Source organism: Trichoplusia ni, chromosome 1, assembly GCF_003590095.1.
Source record: "Trichoplusia ni isolate ovarian cell line Hi5 chromosome 1, tn1, whole genome shotgun sequence".
NCBI classification, from domain to species: domain Eukaryota; kingdom Metazoa; phylum Arthropoda; class Insecta; order Lepidoptera; family Noctuidae; genus Trichoplusia; species Trichoplusia ni.
This window is the reverse complement of record NC_039478.1, coordinates 12,949,101-12,974,074: the sequence shown is the minus strand read 5'-3', so window position 1 is coordinate 12,974,074 and position 24,974 is coordinate 12,949,101. Positions and strand designations below refer to the sequence as shown.

Here is a 24,974-nt window from a genome sequence, read left to right as displayed (position 1 = left end):
ACACCTATTCAAAATTCATTTGATAATGACAAGGTGTACCTAATTTAAAAAATTAAGAACTCGACCCGACAGTAATTCACATGACAAATCATCTTTAGCAGAAATTATAGACCGAGATGTGGCAATTGATACTCTCACTTGACAATTGGATTTATGTCCCATATATCAACAAAGTTAAGAACTCTCTTGATGAATAGGCACATGATTCGAACCGTTCGGGAGCTATGATGCTACAGACAAACAAACAGACAGACACGTCAACAATGGCTAGTATAATCTTTAGAATTTGATCATCTAAATTAGTAAGGGAAGGTGTCTCGTCTACCTAAGGTTTATTACAGGCTACAGGATCGGTTTTCGTATTTGTCTGCTATGAGACTTAACACTCCTTGAAAGATAACTCGAGCATTGGTTTATGTCGGCGAAATATTCTGGTGATTGGCAGGAGTGGCTGATCCAGTATTGTCGCGGGGAAAAAAAATTGAAGTTGCTTATGAATAGTTTATAGTTGATTCTAATATATTGTTGAGAAAATTTTCATTGAACTGAGTTTTAATGAAAGTAATATATATTTATTACTTATTAAAGGTGCTAAGATGGGGTGTAAGGTGCAATGAAAAAATTACAAATCTCATCCAAACACATTCTGTTTATTGTTTAATACGTAAGTAACATTCTCATCGTGAATTTTCCTACGATAATTTTCCAAACCGCTTACTCTAACTTACATCTAACTAATGAATAACTTTTGGACGATTTTAGCAGGATTCTCGAAAATAGTTCAGACTGAAAAATAAGATTAGTAAGTTTTATCGCATATGGTATGATAGCATCGCGCCCGGAGGTAAGTTACATAGCTTTTTGGGAATTTTGAAGCCAAAGTCGCAGAAAGTCTAGTCTTAAAATAAAAATCATACAAGTTACATTACAAATCTATATAAATTTAACTTAGTGCACACTAACCATTAAAATTCATTTTTGCTTAATATGTATACATTACAAATAATTTCGTTCATGAATCACTAATAATCTTATTAATGTACTGTCTCATTGTTTAGTATTATCATGATTTGAGCATACTCCTGGATCAATCTAATGTATGTTTATAGAATCTCTGTAAATTGTTAGTATTGTGTGGCTGAAGCACAGAGACTACAAGGTACCATACTAAAACACTAACAAAATACATCTACACTGACCTGATGCAGCACATGAATCTCATTCAACTTATACTGCTCACTTGAATATCCACTACATATCGCTATGGCTGTATCAGAAATTAAAATGCCAGAAATCATTGTTATTACCTTTTAATGATTCTATTAATCAAAAAAGAATTAACTAAACATAAAGACAAACTAATAATCAGGCAATAATGTTTTACAATCACAGAAGTATTGTTACACATATTATAAACAAAACTAGTTATATAATTGTCTATTTCAGAAAGATTCTAACATTTACACAATGGCCACATAGCCATAGAGATACTTTAATAAAAACAAGAATGACTCATTCACTGTTATAATAAAATTAATATTAACTATCCAGTTCAGGCAAGCGGTACGGACAACTGAAAACATTAATCAAGTCAAATTCAAATGCATAGACTGATATAATATGCAAATGACTACAGTTTATAATGAAGTAAGTATATGATTTTCAAAAATAGTTCATTGATATTCTACTGTTATAGATATACAATACTTTATAATTGTCATAGTTCATTATATAATATGAATCTGAGGGAATATGAATAAATAGGTATTTATTTTATATTTTTGTTACTCCTTTTTCCTACATGGGGATGGGCAAGAAGTTTTATTCTACCTATTTGCCCGAAACAAGTTCTAGGAAAAAGTGAGTCCTGCCTTTTGCTATTGCCAAACATTCTGCTCAATAATTAAATGTTTTGAGGCGCCGATAGCAACAATTCGTATAGCTAATGCTTAATATGCATACTGCTGTTCTGTAGCTAGTGTTTTTCATATGCTAGATAACATTTGAATTCTGTTCTAGGAAAACTAGTTACTTTTTGTGATTCCTCTTGGAATTTTAATTAGTTTCCTTGTTATAAATTGCTGACTTTAAAGTTTTGTTAAACGACTATAGGTATTTTACTAGGCCACCGAAAATTGACACTTAAATGTACGACTAAGGGACAGCGATAACAAAAAAAAACCCCACAAAACATTTGACAAATTAATAATGATTTAAATTGTAAATGTTATAGCAGTAGTAATATGTAATATAGTTGTGTAATGCCGTCTATATAACAACGGAAGTGTGTCGTAGCACGCATGGGCAGTCAGTCGGTAAATGAAGTCGCAACTCATGCCTGCAGCATAAAGCCTTGCCAACGTAACTGCAAGGAAACAGAATCGCCAATCTAGTGTACAGAAAAACTAGGCGTGATTTATAAAAGCGACGCAATTCAATACCGGTTGGTAAGTCTGTAATAAAAGTGGATTAACATTTCAAAACTTAGTAACATTGATATAGAGACGTTAAAGACATCAATTTATATTAATTATAAACTACCCACTTTACGATAATCACTAACGTAATCTGTATTATTCTGAATTACAAATGAGTTAAGAATAGAGGAAGGTATTAATTTAAATTAAGTTCAGTGGCGCTAGCTCGAATAATGCAATTTGGATAGCATCATAATCTTAGGCAGTTTTGGTTTTCATTTTTTTCGAATTTTTTATCGACTTTCAATACTTTTTGTTGTAAGCAACAATTTCCAGTTTTCGTTGCATGATGACAGACAGGATGTGAAACAAAGACGGAGCTATTGTAATCCTGACTTTACGCTATCCCTACATCACTGGAACTATGATGTTGTTACTGTTACATATTATGACGTTGGCCAGGTTTTTAAGGGCCTTTAACACAATTGGCAATATCCACAGATTTCTGATTGGCTGATGTTGACGTGAGCCACATGTTCTGATTGGCTGTGCGATGGTTGGATGTTAGACAGGAGCATTTGATTGGCCGGCATGGCTACCGGGTCCGTCCGCTGCGCGAGCTGGCGACAGGGTGCGGGGCGCGGCCTCACGACTCGCCGTTGCCGCTGTCGTCACCGTCGCCGTCACCGCCGTCAACCTCCTCGTCCGAGTCAGTGTCGAGGTCATCGTAATCGTCGTCGTAGAAGTCTGTCATGTCCAACTGGAAAATAATAACGTATGTTTAAGGCATTGAAGGAAATCAGGGTATTGGATTAGCAATCGCCTTCCCAATTATGAAATAATGAGTGATGTTTGTCCAAAAGTTCTTAAATATTAAGATTAAAAAACAATACTCGTAATTAATTAATGTTAAAAATTACCAATTAGTTCTTTAAAATTATTATTTCAGCTTGCAATGCCTGGTAATTCCTATTTTTAAAACAATAGAATATTAAGATGAATATTGTACTATATTTTTTCTCTTTTAATTGTATCTACCGAAATTAATCCTGAGGTTGACCATTATTCAGTTTTAATGGACAACTTTAGTATGTCTTTGTTTAATTTTTTATTTTGCATATAATATTAATTTCAAAATGCGTATTGGGTAGAGATAACTACACTGGCATACTTATGATAAAATGAGTATCACTACAAATTTCTACACTGTTATCATAATGAATGATTGAAAATAGGACACAACTTCACTAGTTAATTTTACTTTCAATTACCCTCATTTCTAATCAATAATTCTATTTCATATTTTGACCAGCTGGGCCCCACGTTTTCTTCTGCCGCTATTGGTATAGGGATATTGTATATTTCTTTGTAAAATCCATTTAAAGAAGTAATATACAATATCATTCTTTTTTTTAACATTTTTTTTGAGACCATTACTTTCAATCGAAATCATTTTTTTCCCTTTCCGAAACCTTTTTTGGGTTTATAATCTTACCATTCCGCAACATTTATAAGCATTCTTAAGCTCTAAGTAGTAAATGATAAAAGGTTGTTGACGTTAATAGGCAAAGATACGTGTTGTTTACAAACCTGAGGCTCTTGCGTCGTTGACTTGACTTGGGTTTTAATGCAATAGTCTTCTAACGTAAGGGGTACTACTATGCCTTCCTTCTCCGCCTCCATACGCGCCACTTGCGCTTGTTTTCTGTAATATAACAAAACATAAGTAAGAACAAGTTTACTGCAGTAGTAATAACAGTCGATAAGGCAGCCGCGGACGATAACAAAGCAATGCACTCGTGACTACAACCTTATTATCTGTAATTATTTGTAACAAAGGCAGAGCTCTTGAGTAAGAAGAAATTTAATCTATAATGCGATACTGATTAAGACTGCATGGTATTTATAACGAACGTAGTATATTTAATTAAGTTCAATTCACTACAAAATGATGTTGGTCATTAAATAGTGCTGGATAATTATCCTAATGCGTCCAAACAGAAGTTCTAGATTGAGTGAATTGTATCTAGGACGCGGCCGAATAAACTCATTGTGTTATTACTTTCACCGAACGGCGACGCTGCGACGAGCGCATGCTCCGTGTATTGTCATCAAAAATTTAATCGTCTCACGAATGGAGCTCCAGTGGCATAAAGTAAGCCACCAGTGATACATCAAATGGACATAGTTAAAATGGATGCGGATGTGCGGTGCGCTTCATATTTTCAGCTTGTTTGATACTTTTGGGTAATAAAACTCTGAATTTCATCTCTTCTTAACTTGAAGAGACGATTTGTGAATGTTAAAAAAAGACATTGTATGTATGTTTTAGGAAGTCTACATACCAATGCAACAAAATAGACATTTTAGACATAACTTATTCAAGTTTCGAATAAGGAACAAAGTGAAGTCTGAAAATTGAATTAAAGACTTTTCTAGTTCTTAAAAGTCTTTAAAGACTTCGAAGTTCTAAACATTGTACATCTCTTGAAACTAATATAATGGGACTCGGATCGATGTCTGAAGCCTCCTTATAGCCAAAAACAATTTCTCACCTGATAATATTCTCATATTCTTTATCTTTGCCTTTGGAGTCGCGCCAGCGGCGGTACATAACACTGGCGTCGACGTTCGCCGGGCTGAAGGTGTTGGGCTCGTTGAGCAGCGAGATCACTGACAGCAGGACGGTGCGCACCGACTGCGTCGGGTTCCAGCGTTCGCACGGCAGCTCGCCCGACTGCGGGTCGTCCACCGGCGGGTGAAGGATCGATATGCATAGGTCACCGTTCTGGAAAGGCATGTGAATTCTTAACATGTGAAGGACTACACCTGCTCATATATAATACAGATGGTACATTCCCTTTATTACTGCACTAGAAACATCATCATTTATTCATTCGTAATTATTACAAGGTAGATTTCTGAAACTATTGAAAAACAGCGCTATTGACAGTAGAAAAATTCTGAGTAAGAGAGTAAGTGCAAGAAAAATTCTGCATGTCTTGAAGATAGTTAAACAAATTATTGTTAAAAATATTGTTGCCACAAAAGTGCTTTCATAATAAAATTGGATACTATTTTATATTCCTATAATCCTGTTCATATTCAATGAAGCTTAGAAGTAACTACCGTACATGTATTATTATAGCGACACCTACCAAGTTTCCGATAATTGAGTGTTGCTAGTCTACCTGTGTGGGATGTTTTACGTTACATATACAGCGTAGTACTATAGGTACTATTATTATACTAAGTAAGTATGAAGTAAATACTTGTCTAGATAAAAAGCTATTTTCCTTTCTCCCATTCGATACGGATGGTTGACAACACGGACGTCGATAGTCTGTGCCACAAATTGCCGAAAAAAGTTATTAATTCCTATAATTTACTCGGCGTCTTATTGGACTAGGTCAAGTATTCTAATTTACTTAACTGGTTTTCGTTAGTTAGCTGCTTTCCCTAACTCTCTCCTATTGTTAATTCGCTATACTTAGTTTCTGTTTTCTTTATTAATTGGGAGGTGGTTATCTACCTAAGAATTTTACTTTCATATTAAGTTTTGCTTTAATTGCTTTCAGGTATCCGCATTCAGGTTTAAAATGATAATATGGGTTTGAATATATCCGATATATTGCTATGATTTGCCCTTATACTGCACATTGTAAAACGAAAATATGGGAATCAGAAATGGATTCCCATTATGGATGCGATAATATGAGAGTGTGTATGCTAACTAAATCACGAAATTAACTGTGCATAGTTTACTTGGTAATATTTAGCTATTGAACTAGTCTACAGGCTATACTGTCTATAGCATCTATATCTGCTTTTAATATTGCGATTTCGGCCATTTAAAAGGCAGATTCATGCAGTGATATGCAGATAGAAACTGCACGAATCTGCAAAATCCAGTTTGCACGAGCGAAGGCCGCAGTAATAATCTTGATACGATTTAATGCTTCACGGTTAAGAAGACAGATTTCGTTTTCGTTGCGTTAGTGTGAGCGTAACACGGGTGTTACATAAAGAGTATTGTTGCCTCGCCTCCCTCAACCAGATTACTGGCAACACCGGCAACCTTCATAACAATGTAACAACGATTACGTGTTCACAACACGCGTCAGGAGAAACTGGGATGTTGGAAACATTGATACCGCAAAAAGTTCTAGAAACGACTAATATGATTTATTACAAGTGCCTGATACTAAGGAAATTGTAACTGAATGTTTTGTTTGTGTGTCACTTGGTATTACCAATAGCTGTATCATCATTTCATCAACGATCTCCGCAGATTTTAACAGACTTTTTCACGTTTTTGTAAAACATTATTTCATCTCTGATTGTATTGGGAAAAGGCTAGGCCAATGATGATTGTATTCACGTTTTTTTTTGTTTATTTACTGTCTTACTGTAGCTACTGTTTATCATCCTACATGGTATGTTTCCATTAACACGAGACCTTCCTTCCGTGCCAAATATTAGGATTCTGGGTCAACCGGAAGTGTCCTATAGATTTTGAAGTATGCGCTGCACGTATCTTTGAGCCAAAGTGTGACATGTGTTATATTATACGTAGTATTTTAATAAAAGAAATGAAATAAACAGAAGCCTACCCACGTTGTTTTAATAAGAGGGTGCAGTCTCTATGGAAATATTAAAAGAAAGTTACGCTAGCAAATTTAAATCGTAATTAATGTTTAAAAGAAGTATTGTAAGTCTTCAGGCATGAAAGGAAATTACAATTATCCTGAAAATTTCATTCCAAGAAAAATTAAATTAAAAACCTAGCTGGTAGGTACGTCTGTTAATGTTTTGATCAAGTTCCTAGTTTCAGCTCCGATTCCACGGTCTTAAAAACCACTAACTAGGTTAATAATTTAATTACGTAATTTTAACCTTTATTAACTTTCTAGTATAAAATATAACTTCGGAAATCCATATAGATGCGTGGTTGCTATAAGTATTAACGGTAACAGAATGACTGACTATAAACATAAAATGTTATTATGATTATTATTGGTCACACTATACTAATACATTACATTCGATACACACCGGATTCATAACGTTATTCAATACTCTGATAACAACTATCAAACCAAATGTTAGCCGAATTTTCTCGTATAAATAAGAAATAATGGAAACTGAACCAGCTGCCTTACTGTAAACACACTCGTATTTATACTTAGATAATAGAGCTTTGTACCAAAGGAGTAAGGTCTATTTTCGCGATGTCGTAAGTTGAAGTGTGTCGACGGTACAGTCATCACTAAAGTCCGTGAACGCTGAAATACCTATTTCAGACATTTCAACACAAAATTATGTAATTAATCAAAAGTATTGATCCTATGTCAAAATCCGTTGACAACCAAAAATCCACTGATCATACTAAACATCAAAATTGTAAGTCTCTGAACATTTATGGCAGTTTGTAAGTCCGATTGTGGTTAAACACTTCCGTTGCTGATAGTACTAGGTGCGCAAACAGTGAATGTAGGCACAAGAGTTACACATGATTATGGAATCAATCGTATACCTGGAAGCGGTTCAGTTACTGGCGCGTATAATTATATCGTTAATCACATACTTCCTGTAATCATGATTTAATTAAGTAGGTAATGAGAAATAAAAATACTTTGTAAAACTTCTAGCTGATGATTATTACCTATAACTTTTTCATATATTTCCGCTATAAAAACTCTTCGCAAATAATCGTTTATGAAGTATCAATAACTCAAATAAATACAATACGAGAATTTCGAAGTGAGTCACTTATTACAAACGATATGACATGTCATTATCACTAGTCATTGTTATAGTTCTGAGCAATGTGCTGACAAGGCATGTGTGACGTAGAACATGGTGCCTAGCTCCATGCCTCTCTAAGGAGATAGCGGAAGACGGAACAGACAAGAGGCTTACCTCCGCAGTTCGCCCTTGACGATCTTTGTAAAGCATACGACCCACCCCGCTTACATTGTGAGCTGTTCAACGATTCGTGAAGGTTGATTTATCGAATCAACTAAATAATCAAACCAAACTGGTCTATCAAAATCATTTAAGCTGTGTCTCAAATTGTTTTAGAGACTGTGGCCCACTCTGGTGTATGTATGACCTAGATAGTACCGGCTATCGCGATAAGAACAATGTTTGTGCTCTTTATTTACCAACTATTGCATATCTAAAATTCTCTAACCGCCCTGTTTAGGGATAAATACTAAATAGGTATTCCAATAAAACGTCGTTATAAAAATTGATTCCGATTACTGTACAAGTTATGAGTGAGCTGCGTTGGGAAGTTTCCATGTTATTAAATTGATATTGTGACAAATATTTCTTAGCGTGATTGCTCTGTTTATTGATTAAAATTATCGTAACATAACGCTGTTGTTTAAAACCCACTGGTAGCACAAGTTTTAGTTACTAAGCGAAACACAATGGCACAGTGAAAGTGCTTCTTTCTAACGGTCATCTCTGACGCACTTTGAACGAATCTGCGCGAGCTTTTGCGCACAAGGATTTATATTCTCGAGGCGTAGTATTTTGTTACAATAGAATGTTCTTGAATAAAATGATTTAAATTCATGGACGCCAGACATTACCAGTCAACAGGACATACATATTACAATGAGAAAAATGAGAACCTGCCGTTTCTGAATTGATTTAATGTTTATTTGTCACATATTAGTTGCTGGTATCTGCAGACACTTTAGAAGAACAAAGTAAATAGGTTTTGATACATAATTATGTTTTATTATGTAGTAAAGTCATGATGATAGAGCATAAAGGCGCGGACACTGCGTTGATGGCAAGGAGCGTCGCCCTCGGCTAAAAATATGCCACCGGTTCACTGCGCGCTTCCTCACAAAGAAAATGCGTGTGTTCTGACCTCTAAATTTGGAAACACTTAAAAACACGAACTGTTTATTTACATTTCCATCTGCAGAAATACATAGGCATAAGTAGATATCTAGAGACTGATTGCATTATGAACCATGTCAAGGTATATGGTCAAGAATAAGTTTACGAAGCGGAAAATCAATCACCAGTTTGCATGCCGACGTAGCATCAAATACTTGAATTATCATTCGGCAGGCTATTTAGAAGACGAAGAGTTTAAAATAAATGCCTGAAACTTCAGAATCTTAACAATTACTTTACCTTGAGCATTTTTATCAGGTAAAAAAATCTTTATTTCTGAGAACTAAACACTTCATAACACAATTTGGGTCTTCAAACATAAGAAGTATATCTTGTTTTTGTAAGATCTGGGAAATGTATTCAGCATTGACTTTCTGGTAACTTAGTAGAATACATGAAGATTAAGTGACTAGTCTGGCTTGCAAGACGAAGACCTTGGCGACTCGGTCGCGGGTGGGTTGAAGGCCCGGTGACGCACGGCTCTGTCCACGGAAGCGCCCCCGCCTCATTACAAACTCACCTTATTTATATTACAACTAATGTTTCTCAAAGATATGCAAACTTTCAAAGAATCCTTGTCGTATATTGTAAGCCTCTTATTTAGTCTGTAGCTTCAAGACATGCGATTAAAAATTGCGCATCGTGTTCAAAAACAGATTCTATTGTGGTCAAAGTATCTGTTGACGAAAGGTTAGGAGGATTGATCGACGGATTCATTGTCAGACGTTAAATACGGAGCGTGCGGCGATGCAGGCAACCACGTGGCATGTATAAAAAGAGTGCGATTGAGATGTTGGCACTAGCCTCAACTGTTGGGATGAAATCGCGTCTCGGTGGGCGTTATTTAAAGAACCGCGTGTGAATGTAGCACAAGTTCAAAGCGGCCACCGCAGCGCAGGTCGACGGGATCGGGAATAAGGTTAATTACCCCAAGGCCAGGGGAAAGCCAACATCATATTAGATCATATGAGACGACCCCCAAGGGAAACTCTTTTACAGGGAAATAAAAACAAACTAATGCTCTTTGAAAATGTGCCAAATTGAATTGTAAAGAAATCTTAGCAAGCGTTATCGCGACCTGCGTTGTCGTTTAAAAAAATTAAAACGTCGCCATCACAAACAAAAGACGAAATAAATGCGTATGTATTAAAAGATACTGATTTGAAGTACGTATTAGCTCAGATTTTATCAGTATTTACGGAAATACGTCTATCGTTTTACAACTTATTTTCTATTGTGAATAAACATTGTTCCTTTTGAACATCCTTCCGGATGAGAGCATTATTTTTAGTTAAATTCACATGATTTTCGCGAATATGCAACATAAACAACATGAACGAAGTTGTGGGTTAAAACTTACACAGTAGACTACAACGTGATTCACAGGCGTTTAAATTAAATATGTTGGTTACCATCGTCGGTGGCTTCATGCAAAAGGTCGTTCAACTTATGGTACATCCTGTTTTATGTACACATCTTTTCGTGGACAACGTATGATTTTTTTAACATTTGCCACAAGTACGTGAAAAACGTTTTCATAATAAAACGCCTCCTTGGTCTTCACCGCGTTAGCTACTATAAATATTTCCCTATATTTAGCTTTGCTCATTCAAGACATGTCTGTCGTATTTGTTTAGCTTATGAGAATAACGAAACGAGAAAGTAGAATATGAAACTAGATTGTTAACAATTTACTGGACTATCTGTCCTACATTTAAAATTAATTCAGCATATATTTAAATACTATTAAGATAATTAAAAGTTTGTAACAATTGATCTAAATTAGAATAAGTTAAGGGACTCGGTAGAATGTTTGGATAGTGAAGGCGTCTCGTTGCGGCGGTGTGAGTCAGCCTATCGGACTGATGACCCCGCTGCTTTGCTCCTATACAAGCTACATTATTTTGTACCGACGACTTACAGTTGACTCTTCTAAAAGCTAACGGTAACGCTCAGGCGACGCGAAAACTGTACAACCGGCTGTGAGCTGAGTTTTAAGAAATTGTATACATAGTCGCAATATAACGTAACCGTGTGTATACAGAGCTCTTGCTGAATATTAAACTATCGTGAAGTATCGTGTGCTCATTTTAGAAATACTAAGTAGCACGAGCATGTACGAGTAAGTGATAAACGCGATGTTTATATTTAGGAAAGTTGTCTGCAGGAGGTCTACGTTTCACTATAGCCACAGGATCGTGCCGGAAACAGATTGCATGCTGTGCCCCACTTACTACAACATCGAACTACCGCAATTCAAACGACATTGTTTGTCAACGTACGAGCCAATCGATAAAATTGGTGATTTGAATAATGCGTAATGATTGTAATGATAAAATCTAAATAAATAAAAGTAGGTCAAAGTGTGTGTCAGTGTGGAGCGCTTCGCAGCCCGGGGTCAAAGACGACAAGAGTGTGTCGCAACTAGATATTTATTAGGCACAAATATACCAGCAGTGTTCGGCAAAACTAGATGTAAAGGTTCTGGCCTAAAACTGCTATAGAAATTTAATGTAAAGAGTTGAAGGAGAGTTGGGGGATGTTAAGCTACGGGTAAAATGAATTCCTCTTATTGTTGTCTTCTTATTGCCCTAGTAAAACTGTTATGCATATGTGACTACACAGTGAGATACTGACAGTAACTTGATTAAAATATGATCTGCTTGTTTGCAAGAACTTCCAATAATTTTAAGATTTTACAAACATTGCAGTTTGCATGCTGTATGTAGGTATATCTTATGTCCTTTTCAATAATCTAAAGTGATGCGGCTGTGTCCAGAAATGTGATTTAATTTAATAAAAGCATGAAAAGAAATCATGTACATTTCGAGAATGGACTTGAAAGTTGAGTTACACACTAACATAAAATTCAAGTTCATTTTTAAAGTTAGATCGAAATGCTGATGTGGAATTCGTAGAAAATGTTATGTGGATAGCCGAACTCAGATATCAAAGTTAGCAGTTGTTCGGAAACCGAAACAAGCTTTATGAAGTATGTGTATTGCGAAATGTTAAAAGTATGAAATTTTGCAGCGTCGCAGCGAAATACCAGTAACATATTAAGATACTCTCTAAGAGAGTCATGCTATAGTATAGGTGTCTAGTAGTCTGGAGACGAAAAATCGGGCCTTTAAGACACTGAGAGGCATGTGTTATCGTTAAGATGAAAACTAGTCCAATAGATGAAGTCAAAAGTGGGTCTAAAAACGAATTTTGTCCAAAAGCGATGCAAATAACACAGACTCTACATTTTGCTTTTTTTAAAGCAGAAGAAGAAAAGTTGTGAGGGCTCATGTCGTAGCTTAAAACGTTGGTAATCGTGACGTCATCCGTCTTTTCAAATCAATTTAACGTCGTATGTTGGATTAAGTGAAAAAAGATAAGAAACGAGTCCAATATTTTTTACTACCGTACATGACAGTCGTTAAAAAGAAGTTGTCATCTAGTATCGACAGCTTATATCGACAGAACATAGATAAGGTCTATAAAAACCTGTTACAAAAATAGATACCTAGTTGAATTACGAACCCAGAAGCTGTTTTAATGTAAGACCGTATAAAAGTACTTTTGTAACATGTCTCTTGATTTTGAAACAGAGAAAAAGTCAATTGTTTGTCATCTTTGATCTATGCGATAGTTAGAAGTTCATTTGGCACCGTTTTCCGCATAGTGACAAACAAATGTAACGCAGCTGAACAGAGTTATTCGCAGTGCCGAAACTTTAGCATCCCCAAAACAATTTTATCCACGACAGTTTTCATGATAATAACACTTCACCAGATGAAATTGGTAACTATCGATTAGGTGATGAAGATACGATATTAAGTCATCGAAATAAGTACGTTACAGACTCTACTCTAATTAAAATTAAAATAAATTTGTATTCGTATAAAGATTTTAACTTTGATATCTTTGAGCATTGCACAAATGAGTGTAAATAGGTTGCTGGGTAACTAGGTTATTTAGTCTTGCATCAACAAATGCGATTGTTCAAAGTTTTTGCTGTAAAGTATTCACGCTTAGACAGCTACCTTTATATAATTTACGACTAATCAATATAACAATTAGTTCATACCTGTATAAGGTAAGTGGTATACTGAAAGTGCTTTCTGGCTTAAGTCGTTATGAACTGATAGAAGATATTGAAGGGTTTCTAAATCCAATACTATACAATAGCATGATAATAGTCAGTATTTTTTATTATTCATCTCTCGATTACCACAGTACAACGTATGAATCTATCTGAAGGTACATAAGTAGCGTTCCTATTTGGTTTTCAATGTCACGCTAAGCTGGAATATTGAAATGAGCCGAAGAGAAACATTCAAGGACAATTCATATTAATATCACGTGGACCCAACAAGAACACCCGGCTGTGGTGTCGTCATAACGAGGTCAAAATTAATACGTTTACTTAAACCGTATAGGTTCCTTATCATCGTGACCTACGTACTTAAATAAACAAATAATTTTACTAGAGATATCACATCGTTTAATTTGCATTAGGACCTGTATGACGGGAGGGGATGTATACAACCGTTCACTAAGCATAATGTAGCTAACAAGGTACAAATATCATTGTTGCAAAATGTAACACTCTTTGTCAATGAAAAAAAAAGGTTTAGACTATGAGGATGTAAATAGAGGTCAAGACGATTGGCCTTAGCAAAATAGTGCAACAGGAAGGTAAAAATTCAAGGCTGACGATCGAATACACATAATACTGTGTTAAGTTTTGCTGAAGTTGATGAACCGATAGCTGTTATTTAAAGAGTCGGTTGCCAGAATTCGACTCTTGATTGATGAATAATTGAGACAGATTCGGTTGGCATTGGCCGTCGCAATATAGTTATCAACGAGTTTGGAGCCATTATGGGCTTATACAACGCGTTTATTGATACTGTGCATTGCAGTTTGGGAAAAATCTATACATTGGCTAAACTGCAGTGACTGTGACTGTTTCCTGTTATAACCTACTAGCTGTTCCCTGCGACTTCGTCCGCGTGGGTTAGATAAGTTATGATTTATACCTGCCCTGTTTTTTCCACATTTTCCTTTCTATCTTCGCTCCTATTAGTCGCAGCGTGATGGTATATAGCCTAAAACCTTTCTCGATGAATGGTCTATTCAACACAAAAAGAATTTTTCAATTTGAACCAGTAGTTCCTGAGATTAGCACGTTCAAACAAACAAACAAACTCTTCAGCTTTATATATTAGTATAGAAGTATAGATTAAAGTAACCATTTTGTAATTAGATAAAATGACTAACTAACAATATTTTTATTAATATATTTATCTTAATAATTCTATGATACTAGTATGTATTATAATTTCACTTACCTCATAAACATTTGGATGCCAAACTTTCGTTAAAAATCTAATGGAAGGCGGTGAATATGGATAGTCTGGAGGAAATTTCATATGTGCCTGAAACAAAGAAAACAATTTCTTAAATTCTTACTTAAAACTCGCTTTATATCAAGTTATAATATAGGGGGAAAATAGTGGTATTTCAGCTGCTCAATGCAGCTTTGCTTATGCTAGGTAGTAGATTCAAGCAAGTATAAGTTATACTTGTCTTAGTGAACATTTTGTGTATTTCCTTAATAATCTAAGACACCTTACAATAGGATTAAATTAGTATTTTTACTGAAGCAAAAAAAAAAAGATGTTTATGATTGTCATCCTACCAGTATACATTATATTTATTTTAATTGAAGTCGAGGTTCAAGTATCTTTGATTACATGTAAGCATACCTTCTCTATAGCTACTAAGAGGTTTTGTTGTGATCTCTAGCAACTGGTAATAATTAATTTAAAAAAATAAAATCTCAAATTAATTTAATTTTATTGGATTATTATGTAATTCCTGAATATTCAGGAAAAGAACTTCATGTTTGAAACTAATACAGTAACATGTAAAATGTTTTGATTCAGGTATTTTGAATAATCATCTTTTATTTTCAAAGCGACACTAGTTTTTCTTTAAAATAGACAAAATGTATGATGGTCCTAATACACCTCCCTGTGGGATCCAAGCTTCATAAATGGTGATAGAAAATGCTTTTGTTATTTCATTGAAAGGAAATTACTCAGTTAGGTTATTCATTAAGTGAAATATTCAGAACATCTTTAGTTATTTTATACAAAGTAATGTGGGTCGCTTAATTGGCAAGTTAAGTGTATCTGAAGTTATTGAAGGGTTCTTATTACTGTATTGTTTCTAAGTTATAGAATTCTCTATTTCAGTCTCAAATATTGATAAATAAATACTGGGACTATGTATTTTACTCTTTTAGTAAACCTAGATTTGCAAGTATCATATCATAAAGTTTATAATTCTACATGTATAAGCAGGCGCCATGCTAAAATTTTAAACAAGGAAAACTTCGGTACAATTGTGACATCAGCAAACCTGCTACAGAACAATACTCTAAAATTAATTGTCTTTAATTAAAAGTGCTACAGATCTAATAATATATTTCAAGTTGATATTATAATCTTTTACAGATATTTCGTTACAAAATTACTGTCATCAAGATGATGATGAAAAATTTCGATCATCACCTGGGTATTGTTTTTTAGTAATATTCATCTTTGAATTGTTTACAAATAGTAGTTAACTTCATAAAATGTGGATTTTTAAGTTTGGGGTTTACCACAAATACAATAATATTCTTCACAAAAATAAAATAAATATGATATAAAAGACATTGAATTATGACAACATTCTACAATTATGCATTATGTGACACTGTGATAGATGCATAGAACTTTAATATATTAATCTTAAAAGGTTTAGTGTCTTTTCTTCATTTCACAAGCAATGCAGCGTGAACTAGTTTTATGCATCTAGATATCACCAAAGATAACAATTTCTGTAGATTACTTTATAACTTGTTTTCTGATGTAGTTAACAATATTATGAACAAATCATTCATAAAGTATGATTGTAAAAGAGTAAAATAATGTACGCATTAGTCACACATTTACAAGAAATATTAATCTGCAATGATTAAATATATAAAAAGTCCTCCAACCAATCAGGAAGAATAGTTTGAAAAAGCAGTTTACATTATTGATTTTTTGCAGTTTAATTTGACTCCCGGTTTCTTAGAGATTTATCAAGTTAATCTGTGACAAATCAAATGTTAACAAACAGATTGTTTGACCTCAGGACCAAAAACCAATCAAATCCTGTAATGTGGAGATTTGATATATTTTTATGTAGATGGGTTTTACAGAGACCAGAAAGGGTCATGTTATTTTCTATCAACATTGACTGCAAAGCAAGGGATGAATGGAAGAAAGGAAGGAAAATGTTCTATAGATCACTTATGAAAATAAATTATCTCATCACCAATGAATGCAAGGCACTACAGAAACAGGAAATGCATATTTCTAAATAAACTACTAGTCAGCAGTTTTATTTTTGCCAACTGAAAATACCTACATATTAATCAGATTCTGGGAATGCAGCAAAAATTTATTCAAGCTTTTTTTTCTGACAATATAATAGGACTGCTTGGAGAATATGATCAATGCCATAACTTTGCAAACAATAAAAAAATGCAACATTTTATTACAATATTATTATTCTTTCTCTTTCTACTTGTTTGTTTATGGTCACTTATTTTTTGATCCCACAGCATCTGTGATGACATCCACATGAAATGTAACTAGCATTGCAATAAAATGCTGATTAAAACTTCCATGGTATACCCAAAATGGTGTATGTAGGTATACCATGACAGAGCATAAAATAAATCTGCTATGTCTTTTAATAGTCTGAAAACCATTTATTTTTTTATAACTGTATAGGGTAGCTTTGGTATAACAATCAAAACAATTTAATTATTGAGTTCCTGCTATAGTTACAATAACTGTCATAAAATTATTAAATATTTTCATCCTATTATGAGATAACCACCATGCTAAATGATCAAAATGTAAATTGATGCTAATGCACAATTAAAGACAACATAAATACTCAAGTATCAAATCAGTTTAGCTCACGTGAAATGGCATTTTAGAATAGGCTATTAAAATCGTGTTATTTTATCGTCGATGCACTATATTGACATGTTATTTTGTAAAATGCAATGTCTAAATGGCCTGTTCATTGCCAATGCAGATATCAGAATAATGTGATAGAGCTTACCTTGAAATATCCACCTTGGTATAATGTGTCAGGAGGACCAAAGATTGCAACTTCCCACTCAAATAAATTGTCCTCTCCTAGAAGTTTCACTCGGAACCCTTCTACGGGCTCTTCTTGCAGACTCTTATACTCTAAGGCCAAAGCCCTCAGCGCAGAACTGGTCGGAACCGTGTTAGACATTGTCATGAACTATTTTTTCTAAAATCACTATCTAAAAGAGATTCTATTAACATAACACTGCGGAACTCTCCTCGCGGTCCACGTATTCACGAGGCATTTCAACTTGAGTCACAATAACAACGAACGAGGAATTTTGGTAAACATAGCGCTAGCGTAGCTTACGGATTTATGATTCACACACTTTGAACGCCAATACTGCAATTACTACAACAGTAATATACGTAGAAAAATGGGCGAAAGAATAGTCCAAACTACACGGTGATTAGTACAACAATGAGAAAGCAACGTCCAAACAATCACGATCCCAAGGAAAACGGCTGCGTGGTACAGCTGCTACCTGAGTTGCCCGAGCGAATATTGTAGAACAGCTGTTATTTTATTTCCGTGCTTGATTGCGCAGTGGTGTGACGCACGCGGCCATTTATCGACTTTTGCTACTAGTGCTGTCCTCTAGTGTTTCTTTGGTACTTTCATAGTCACTAACCCTCCATTGAAATTCTAGTCTGTGTATCAACGAGGGCAGCACTATAGACTTTTTACTCTATGGAAGAAATAAGCGCCCTCTAGAAGATTTCTGCTTCACTACATGCTGAGCCTTTTATTTCTCTCTTCTACCCATGGGTACACTTTCAGAAGGAATGAAGAATAGATGGCAGCACGTGTACCAACTCAACCATGCGTTACCCTTTATCTCAGTGCTTTGAAAATACATAAAATAGAATTTTAAATAATTTCTTACAATTTGTTTTTCATAACAGAGCTTAAAATAGTTTATTTTATAAAACTTTAACTTTAAACCAGCAAGCTAGACATCCTTTACATTCATATAGTAAATAGACCGTTAGAAAACGGTATTTATCTTGTTTTGGGTTCAGCCTGGAAATAAGGAAAGTTATGATTTAAATTTAAAGTCATCACAATTCTCGTTATTGGTGTTTATTTGAGGAAGAAAACAACTGCGTAGTTATCCTTGATATCAATGGCAGTGGCATTGGCATGGAACTTATCTTTCAAAATACTTCACTCGGGGAGATGGAAGACCCTGTCATTTTTCCTGCATTTTTATGCAAACACTAACGTTCTCCGTTATTTAAAAACTCTCAGATCAGATAGAGTAAATAACCAAAGCAATTGTAATTTCAGTTATTTCTTATTTAATGTGAATTGAATATACAATTGTGTAGTATACTTGTACACATGTATAAATATACAGTATATGTATATTTAGCAAAATTCTTTTTTTTATGCTTATGGAAAGCATGCCTAAAAGCAAGAGGTAGACTCTGGTCCCAGTTTATCTTTTTATGTTGTGTAGGCGAAGATTAAGTAAGGTAAATAGGTACTTTCAACTGTTTATTAATCAAACGCCTTAAACTAACGGTGCAAAGCCTCAAATAAGTTTATACTTATTTGTGAACCAGTTGCATACAGACAAGACAATTGATCTGTGGGCGCATGATTCAAAGACAAGTTGGCCACCCACACCCATTGCCTTGTATAGGCAAAGGCAACGGGGCCTTGCGCAACCCACGTCTGGCTTCGGTATAGCTCACATTTTGGTATCGATAATTCGGCAATATTCATTTCAGCGAAATAATTACACATAATATTATGTCAATATTGATTAAGGTTTTATATGAAAATTTGACTGCCTTAGCAGCTGGATTAATGGAGTGATTACGTATTATTGGCCAACAGGCATTATGCAGCTTAAAGATCTGAAGATAACATGACACGGTAGAGACGTAGAGCCTACGCATTAATATCTCTATCTGTGAATCACTGCTTTGGTTGATACAGGTCTCATGATGCAAAGATGATCGTAATCGCTTCCTGAAAGTTTAAGCTATTATACACTTTCAGGTATCTATTAAATTGTAAATAAATAAATAAACAGTACAAGAGAACTAAGCTGTAAGTATCTTAAAGGTAATGCACATTTCTGATACAGCTTAGTTTTCTTCTTTAGGCCAAAAATGGAAATAGTAAACAATGGTAATGTTTTTTTAGTAAAAAGTATTATTTAGCTACATAGGTATTTATACTCATAGAAGGTAAATATTTACGTAAATATTTTTACAACTTACGTCATGTTTAATAGCTACTGAAAAGATAGAGTTGGTAATGATTCACACCAGCTTCAATATTCCGAGGAAAATCTGACAAATCATTACAAAATAAAATAACCCTCAACCTTCACCTAAATATTATTAAACCACACAATCATTCACAAACATTCCTTGAAGCATTTCAAAGGATCCAGATTTATTTTGTGACAAACAACCTCTCTGACTTACATTTATAAATAAACGTTAGCAATATGGAATATTTATCCAGATATTTCAGCAACCAAAGTTTTTAACATTAAAATATGTAGATTTAAACGGGTTGTTCGTCGTTCGGTCGTCATCCTGCGTTTCGATAAACCTCGTTTATAAAAAGTAGGTCATAGTATGCAGTGGTGGGCACCGATCGAAGCGCACTGCACCGATGTCGCCTCCGCTTAATCTGGTAGTTGCACTGCACCAAAACATGATGCAAATATCTGTGTCACATACACGCAAATGTACCTAACTTGAGATCAGCTTACAATCGTATTTATAAAGTTAAATGACGCTGTGGTATATCTGTATGGGTGTTTCATAAAATATATAATGAAGCTTTCATCCTTGTATTAAGTAAGCTCTATTTTTAGTAATTATGTTGAAATCGCAATCCTGTTGACGTTCTACCAGAAAAAAGGATGACTCTTGTTTTATTTTCGACCTTCTACATATTACACGACAATTGCTATAAATTCTTTCCTAACAAGATAATTAAACGTAAAATTCACTGATTAGTCTTGTAGTCAAAACACTAATGTTAGTTTTCTTTGAAATCTATATGAGTTTCATAAAAGTGAAACAAGGCCATGCTACCTAACTCACCACTACGCGTTCAGTTTTCATAGGATTATACTGAACGTACAAGCCTGAAGCCATTTAAGTCTAGTATATTCAAAGATTTTCACAATGACGGAATCACGAGTGTTTGTGCACGTAAATTGTTTAGTGCAAAACAGTGAATATTACTTGTTAACTTAGATAAAATAAGATCTGTTAAATAATACAGTTTGTGTCCGTTTTTTAGTTGTTTTTTTCATACTGTGTTGTGAAGTTATTGATTATCAAGCTTTGTTTAAGCAGTAAATTACTGTAGGTATACGTGATAAGTATGAAATCATAATAATATAGTTTGTGTGAGGACAATTTTCAACTCATTTAACATCAGTAGCGATTAAATATGTAATGAATCGGTTTTGAATGTACATAGTGTAGTGTTCGTGACTAAGGTTCGTGATTAAGTAAGCAGTAAGTTTAGCAGCTTTTACACCATTTTTGGTATGAGTCCAACTGCGAGATGTAAGCGCTTACGTGTCGCAAAGGTCTGGTGGGCGCGATGCGGCGTCAAGGTGTGAGGGGCGCCGGCGCAGACACACAATACGCGAGTCAGTTGCGAGGAGCGCGCGCGCACTCCGCGACACACGATACGAACGACTCTCGCGACCAATATTTACTTTGTACATGGCAATTGTTTGACGATATTTATATTATGTGATAAGTTTTTTTACGAAAATATTTAATCGTGGTTATTTAAGAATCTCTTTTATAGTTAATATAAAGTTTTTATGTAAAGAAATATAATTTCGTGGGACCAAAATGACGATAAAAAATAAAAAGACTAAACAATCAAAAGCGTCTGAAGTGACATCTTCTAGTAGTGCTTCGACCAGTGTTCAGAAGACCAGTTCCACCACCTCTGTGCAGAGCAGTAACACTTTGCAGAAGGTCAGCTCTGGTAAGAAGGTTCGCTATATCGAGGTAAAGGTCGAGGAAGATGACCCGCTTATGATTACCGACATATCCGACCACTCTTCGATAGCCGGCTCTACTATTTCGGAGGCCTACAACAGCCACCCTCACTACATTATCACCGAAGCTCCATCAATGAGCGACTTGTCTCAGACAAGAGCTCTGGAACATCACGTAAGTGACATGGCGCAGTCAACAACAGGTGAATTTGTCTCTAGTTCGGTGCTCCAGGAGTCGTCTTCGACTCATCAACAAAGTTCGAAAACAGAAAAATTCCAGTCTTCCTCGACTTCTGTTCAGCATTCAGGTTCTAGTCACAGTCAGACGTTTGATAGAACTACTGATTCTTCTGCTGCTAATCAAACTCTTGACACAGCGTTCATTGATAATTCTGCTGGTAATGTCTCAAATTCAAAGACATTTTCTTCACGATCTCAAAATGCAAATGCTACAAATTCTTTCCTTCAATCTGAACGCCAGAGTTTAGCGAATCAGTCATCTACATCTACTTCGAAGGATCACCAGAATACAAAACAAAGTGACAAAGTAACGTATCAAAACTCCTCTGTACCATCACAAAGAGGTCAAACTGTTCGATCTGATACTTCTAATTTTTATGGTGGTGAAGGAAGCTTGGAGAAACGCGGAAACACAAAGGAGTTTACTAGCACCTCCCAGACAAGTGAATCTAAAAGTAGCAATGTGACAAAATCGTCATCGTCGTCGTACGTTGTTGAAATTGTTGATGGCAAAGAACGCATTATTGACAGTAAGAAGAATGAGTGGGGTAATGCGCAAGAGCATGTGTCAAAGGAGGCCTATGCTAGTGCAAGTGGAACTGGCATGAAACCACAGTCGGCACATAGTATTCAAAACTATGACATGAAATCCAGTTACGACACTGGAAAGGATGGTAAGAAACCGACTAGTGAAATGACTATTAAAGAAGATTCTAAATTTATTAGAGACGGAAATCAGACTACTTCACATTCCAGTTACATCACGGAAAAAGATAATGTTGCTAAGCATCAGCAGTACATAAACAGTCGTGATCAATCAACATCTGATCAACGGTACATCACCAACCGCGATCATTCAACATCAGACCAACAATTCGTTACAAGTCACGATCAGTTGACTTCCGATCAGCAATACACAACAAATCGCAATGTACAGTCTGAGCAACTGCAAAGTACAACGCAACAAAATTATTCCACTGACCAGCAAAATATTACAAATCGTCAGTACTTGACATCTGACCAGCATTACACTAACCGTGATCAAGTAAGTTCCGATCAACGCTATACAACGCAAGAGCATGTTACGTCTGATAGACAAACATCATCAACGGACAAAAGTTACCAGACTCAGTCTTCGTCAAAGGATGTCAACAGTCAAAATACTTACACCAGTACAGTTGATAAAACAAAAAGGGTTGACGACAGAAGACGTGACATGAACAAAACAGATTCATCTAACTTCTACGGTTATGATGCGACCATCCAAAACGAACTTCAAAAAGTAGGTCATATTTTACAAGTACCGAACACTGAGAACATAAACTTTTCTACAAAGATAATGAAAAGCAACACGAGCAGCGCTCAGCAGGCTTCAACTTCATCATATGTTGTCCAAATCATCGATGGCAAGGAGCAAATTGTCGACACTTCTCATAGAGAATGGGGCGACAACAAGGAACATTCCACGTACGAAAAAAGTCACAATGTTAGCGGTACTGGCATTAAGCCTACTCATGAATATGCGAGACATGTATTGGACAAGGAATCGCATTATGACACAGGAAAAGACGGAGTTCCCAAAAGTTCTTTACAAGTATCAGAAGAATCAGCTTTGTACAAGGATGGGAAAGAAGTCGCATCAACAAGTAACCGATACGGCGGTGATTTCACTAAGAAAAAGGCAATAACTGAATATGTTGCGGACACAACAGATGAGCACAACAGAGTTATTACTGATTCTACTGATAAAACTACAACTAACAATAGGTATACAACCACACAAGATTCTGTTACCTCTGATACTCGTTCTCATGTAACAGATATAAAAGACGTGAGAGACACAACTGATTTCGTGACAACAGAGAAACAGAATTTGATTAAAGAGTCCACATCATCTACCACGTCTCAAACTAAAGATACCTTGACTACGTATGAAAGAAGCACCGGGACATGGAACGGAAAATTTGTTTATGAAAAGGACGATGACAGGCCTAAACGCCCAAAAGAGATGTCTCCTTTTGGAAGACCAGAACAACCAAGACATCACCTAAAGAGACAGGATACAGAAGAAAACATAATATTATCATCACGTGACATTAAAGATTTCACATCTATTAGTGACCTTCGGAAGATTATTAACAGTTCTAAATTTAACAAAGATGTGAAAGTAAGCAACAAAAACATTGTAATAAACAGAAATATTGACGACCGTGTACTGAAGGAAATAATTGAAACTGTGAAGAAGTATCCATTTAAAAGAATAGAAAAAGTAACTTTTGGAACAAAGATCAACGAGGACGTGAAAGATCTTTATGAAGGAATTGATACGGAAGAGACTACTGTTATGACATCTACTACAGGAGAAACTACCAGAAAAGCATTTGAAGTAGAGAAGCATAGGAGTCAGATAGAAGTGACTCGCTACATAACTGAGAATGGCATCACAAGAAAAATAACAACTTACGAAGATGCCAAGGAGGACGACAAAGTGAGGACAGACGTCTACGTCGACAAGAGTGCGTTAGACTTCAAAAACTTGGTAAGAATTTTATTATTGTTATTTTCATATCACAAAATTAAAGTCATAAATTTAAACAGTAACAGCTCTTGACTTGTTGTTATTTATACTAATATAATTATTCAAATTATAATAACGTAATGTTACCGGCAGTTAAATCCATGTATCAATTTGTAGCGCGATGTCCAAACGACCGAAGACGTTATTCGAGAATACGACGAGGTGGACCGTGCCATCACGGACACCACGAGAGAGGATACAACTGTCAGCACCGTCTACGATGAGAGGATCATCGACGACAGGAGAACCATGCGAGACGACAGGACCACCATTGAGGAAACCGTCATCATCGACGAGACCAGAGACTCGAGACCAAGAGGTGGCCCCAAGAAACCCGAGAAAATTGTCAACAAGGAACAGTGTATATGTGAAATCTGCACTTGTGGGTGAGTCACTTTCCTTTATACTATCATTTTTATCATAACTCTAAACTCAGTAGTGGGTCACGGACTAATTGTTCGGAAATCCTTCTTTAGCGCACTGGGTTGCCAGTTTGATACAGTGTACCTAGTTACAGAGGCAATTGTCATTCTGACTGCAGTTGAATTGATGAATGCTAAATGCCGTAGGCTTTGTTGGCACAAATGCATAGGTCGTTTATTTGTAGGTTTCAAACCTGTTTAGT

At 35.4% G+C, this 24,974-nt stretch overlaps 2 protein-coding genes across 3 annotated transcripts in view; one reads left to right on the top strand and one right to left on the bottom strand.

Moving 5' to 3' along the window:
• Positions 1-629: 629 nt before the first annotated feature.
• On the bottom strand, positions 630-18,105 carry LOC113495464 (ubiquitin-conjugating enzyme E2 R2). The gene is made up of 5 exons (XM_026874216.1): positions 17,502-18,105; positions 14,681-14,767; positions 4,973-5,205; positions 4,008-4,122; positions 630-3,177 (listed from the first exon to the last, which is right to left on the bottom strand). The coding sequence occupies exons 1-5, from the start codon at positions 17,685-17,687 to the stop codon at positions 3,064-3,066; spliced, it is 735 nt and encodes a 244-aa protein (XP_026730017.1). The 5' UTR covers positions 17,688-18,105; the 3' UTR covers positions 630-3,063.
• Positions 18,106-20,971: 2,866 nt separating this feature from the next.
• LOC113495447 (titin) overlaps positions 20,972-24,974 on the top strand; it is a 34,771-nt gene continuing 30,768 nt past the window's right edge. The window contains exons 1-2 of one of the 2 annotated variants that reach the window (XM_026874172.1): positions 20,972-24,310; positions 24,467-24,735. In XM_026874172.1, coding sequence (XP_026729973.1) covers positions 21,380-24,310; positions 24,467-24,735 — 3,200 coding nt within the window. In that variant the 5' untranslated portion in view covers positions 20,972-21,379. The remainder of the gene's footprint in view (positions 24,311-24,466; positions 24,736-24,974) is intronic. The other variant, XM_026874178.1, reaches the window with a different exon arrangement.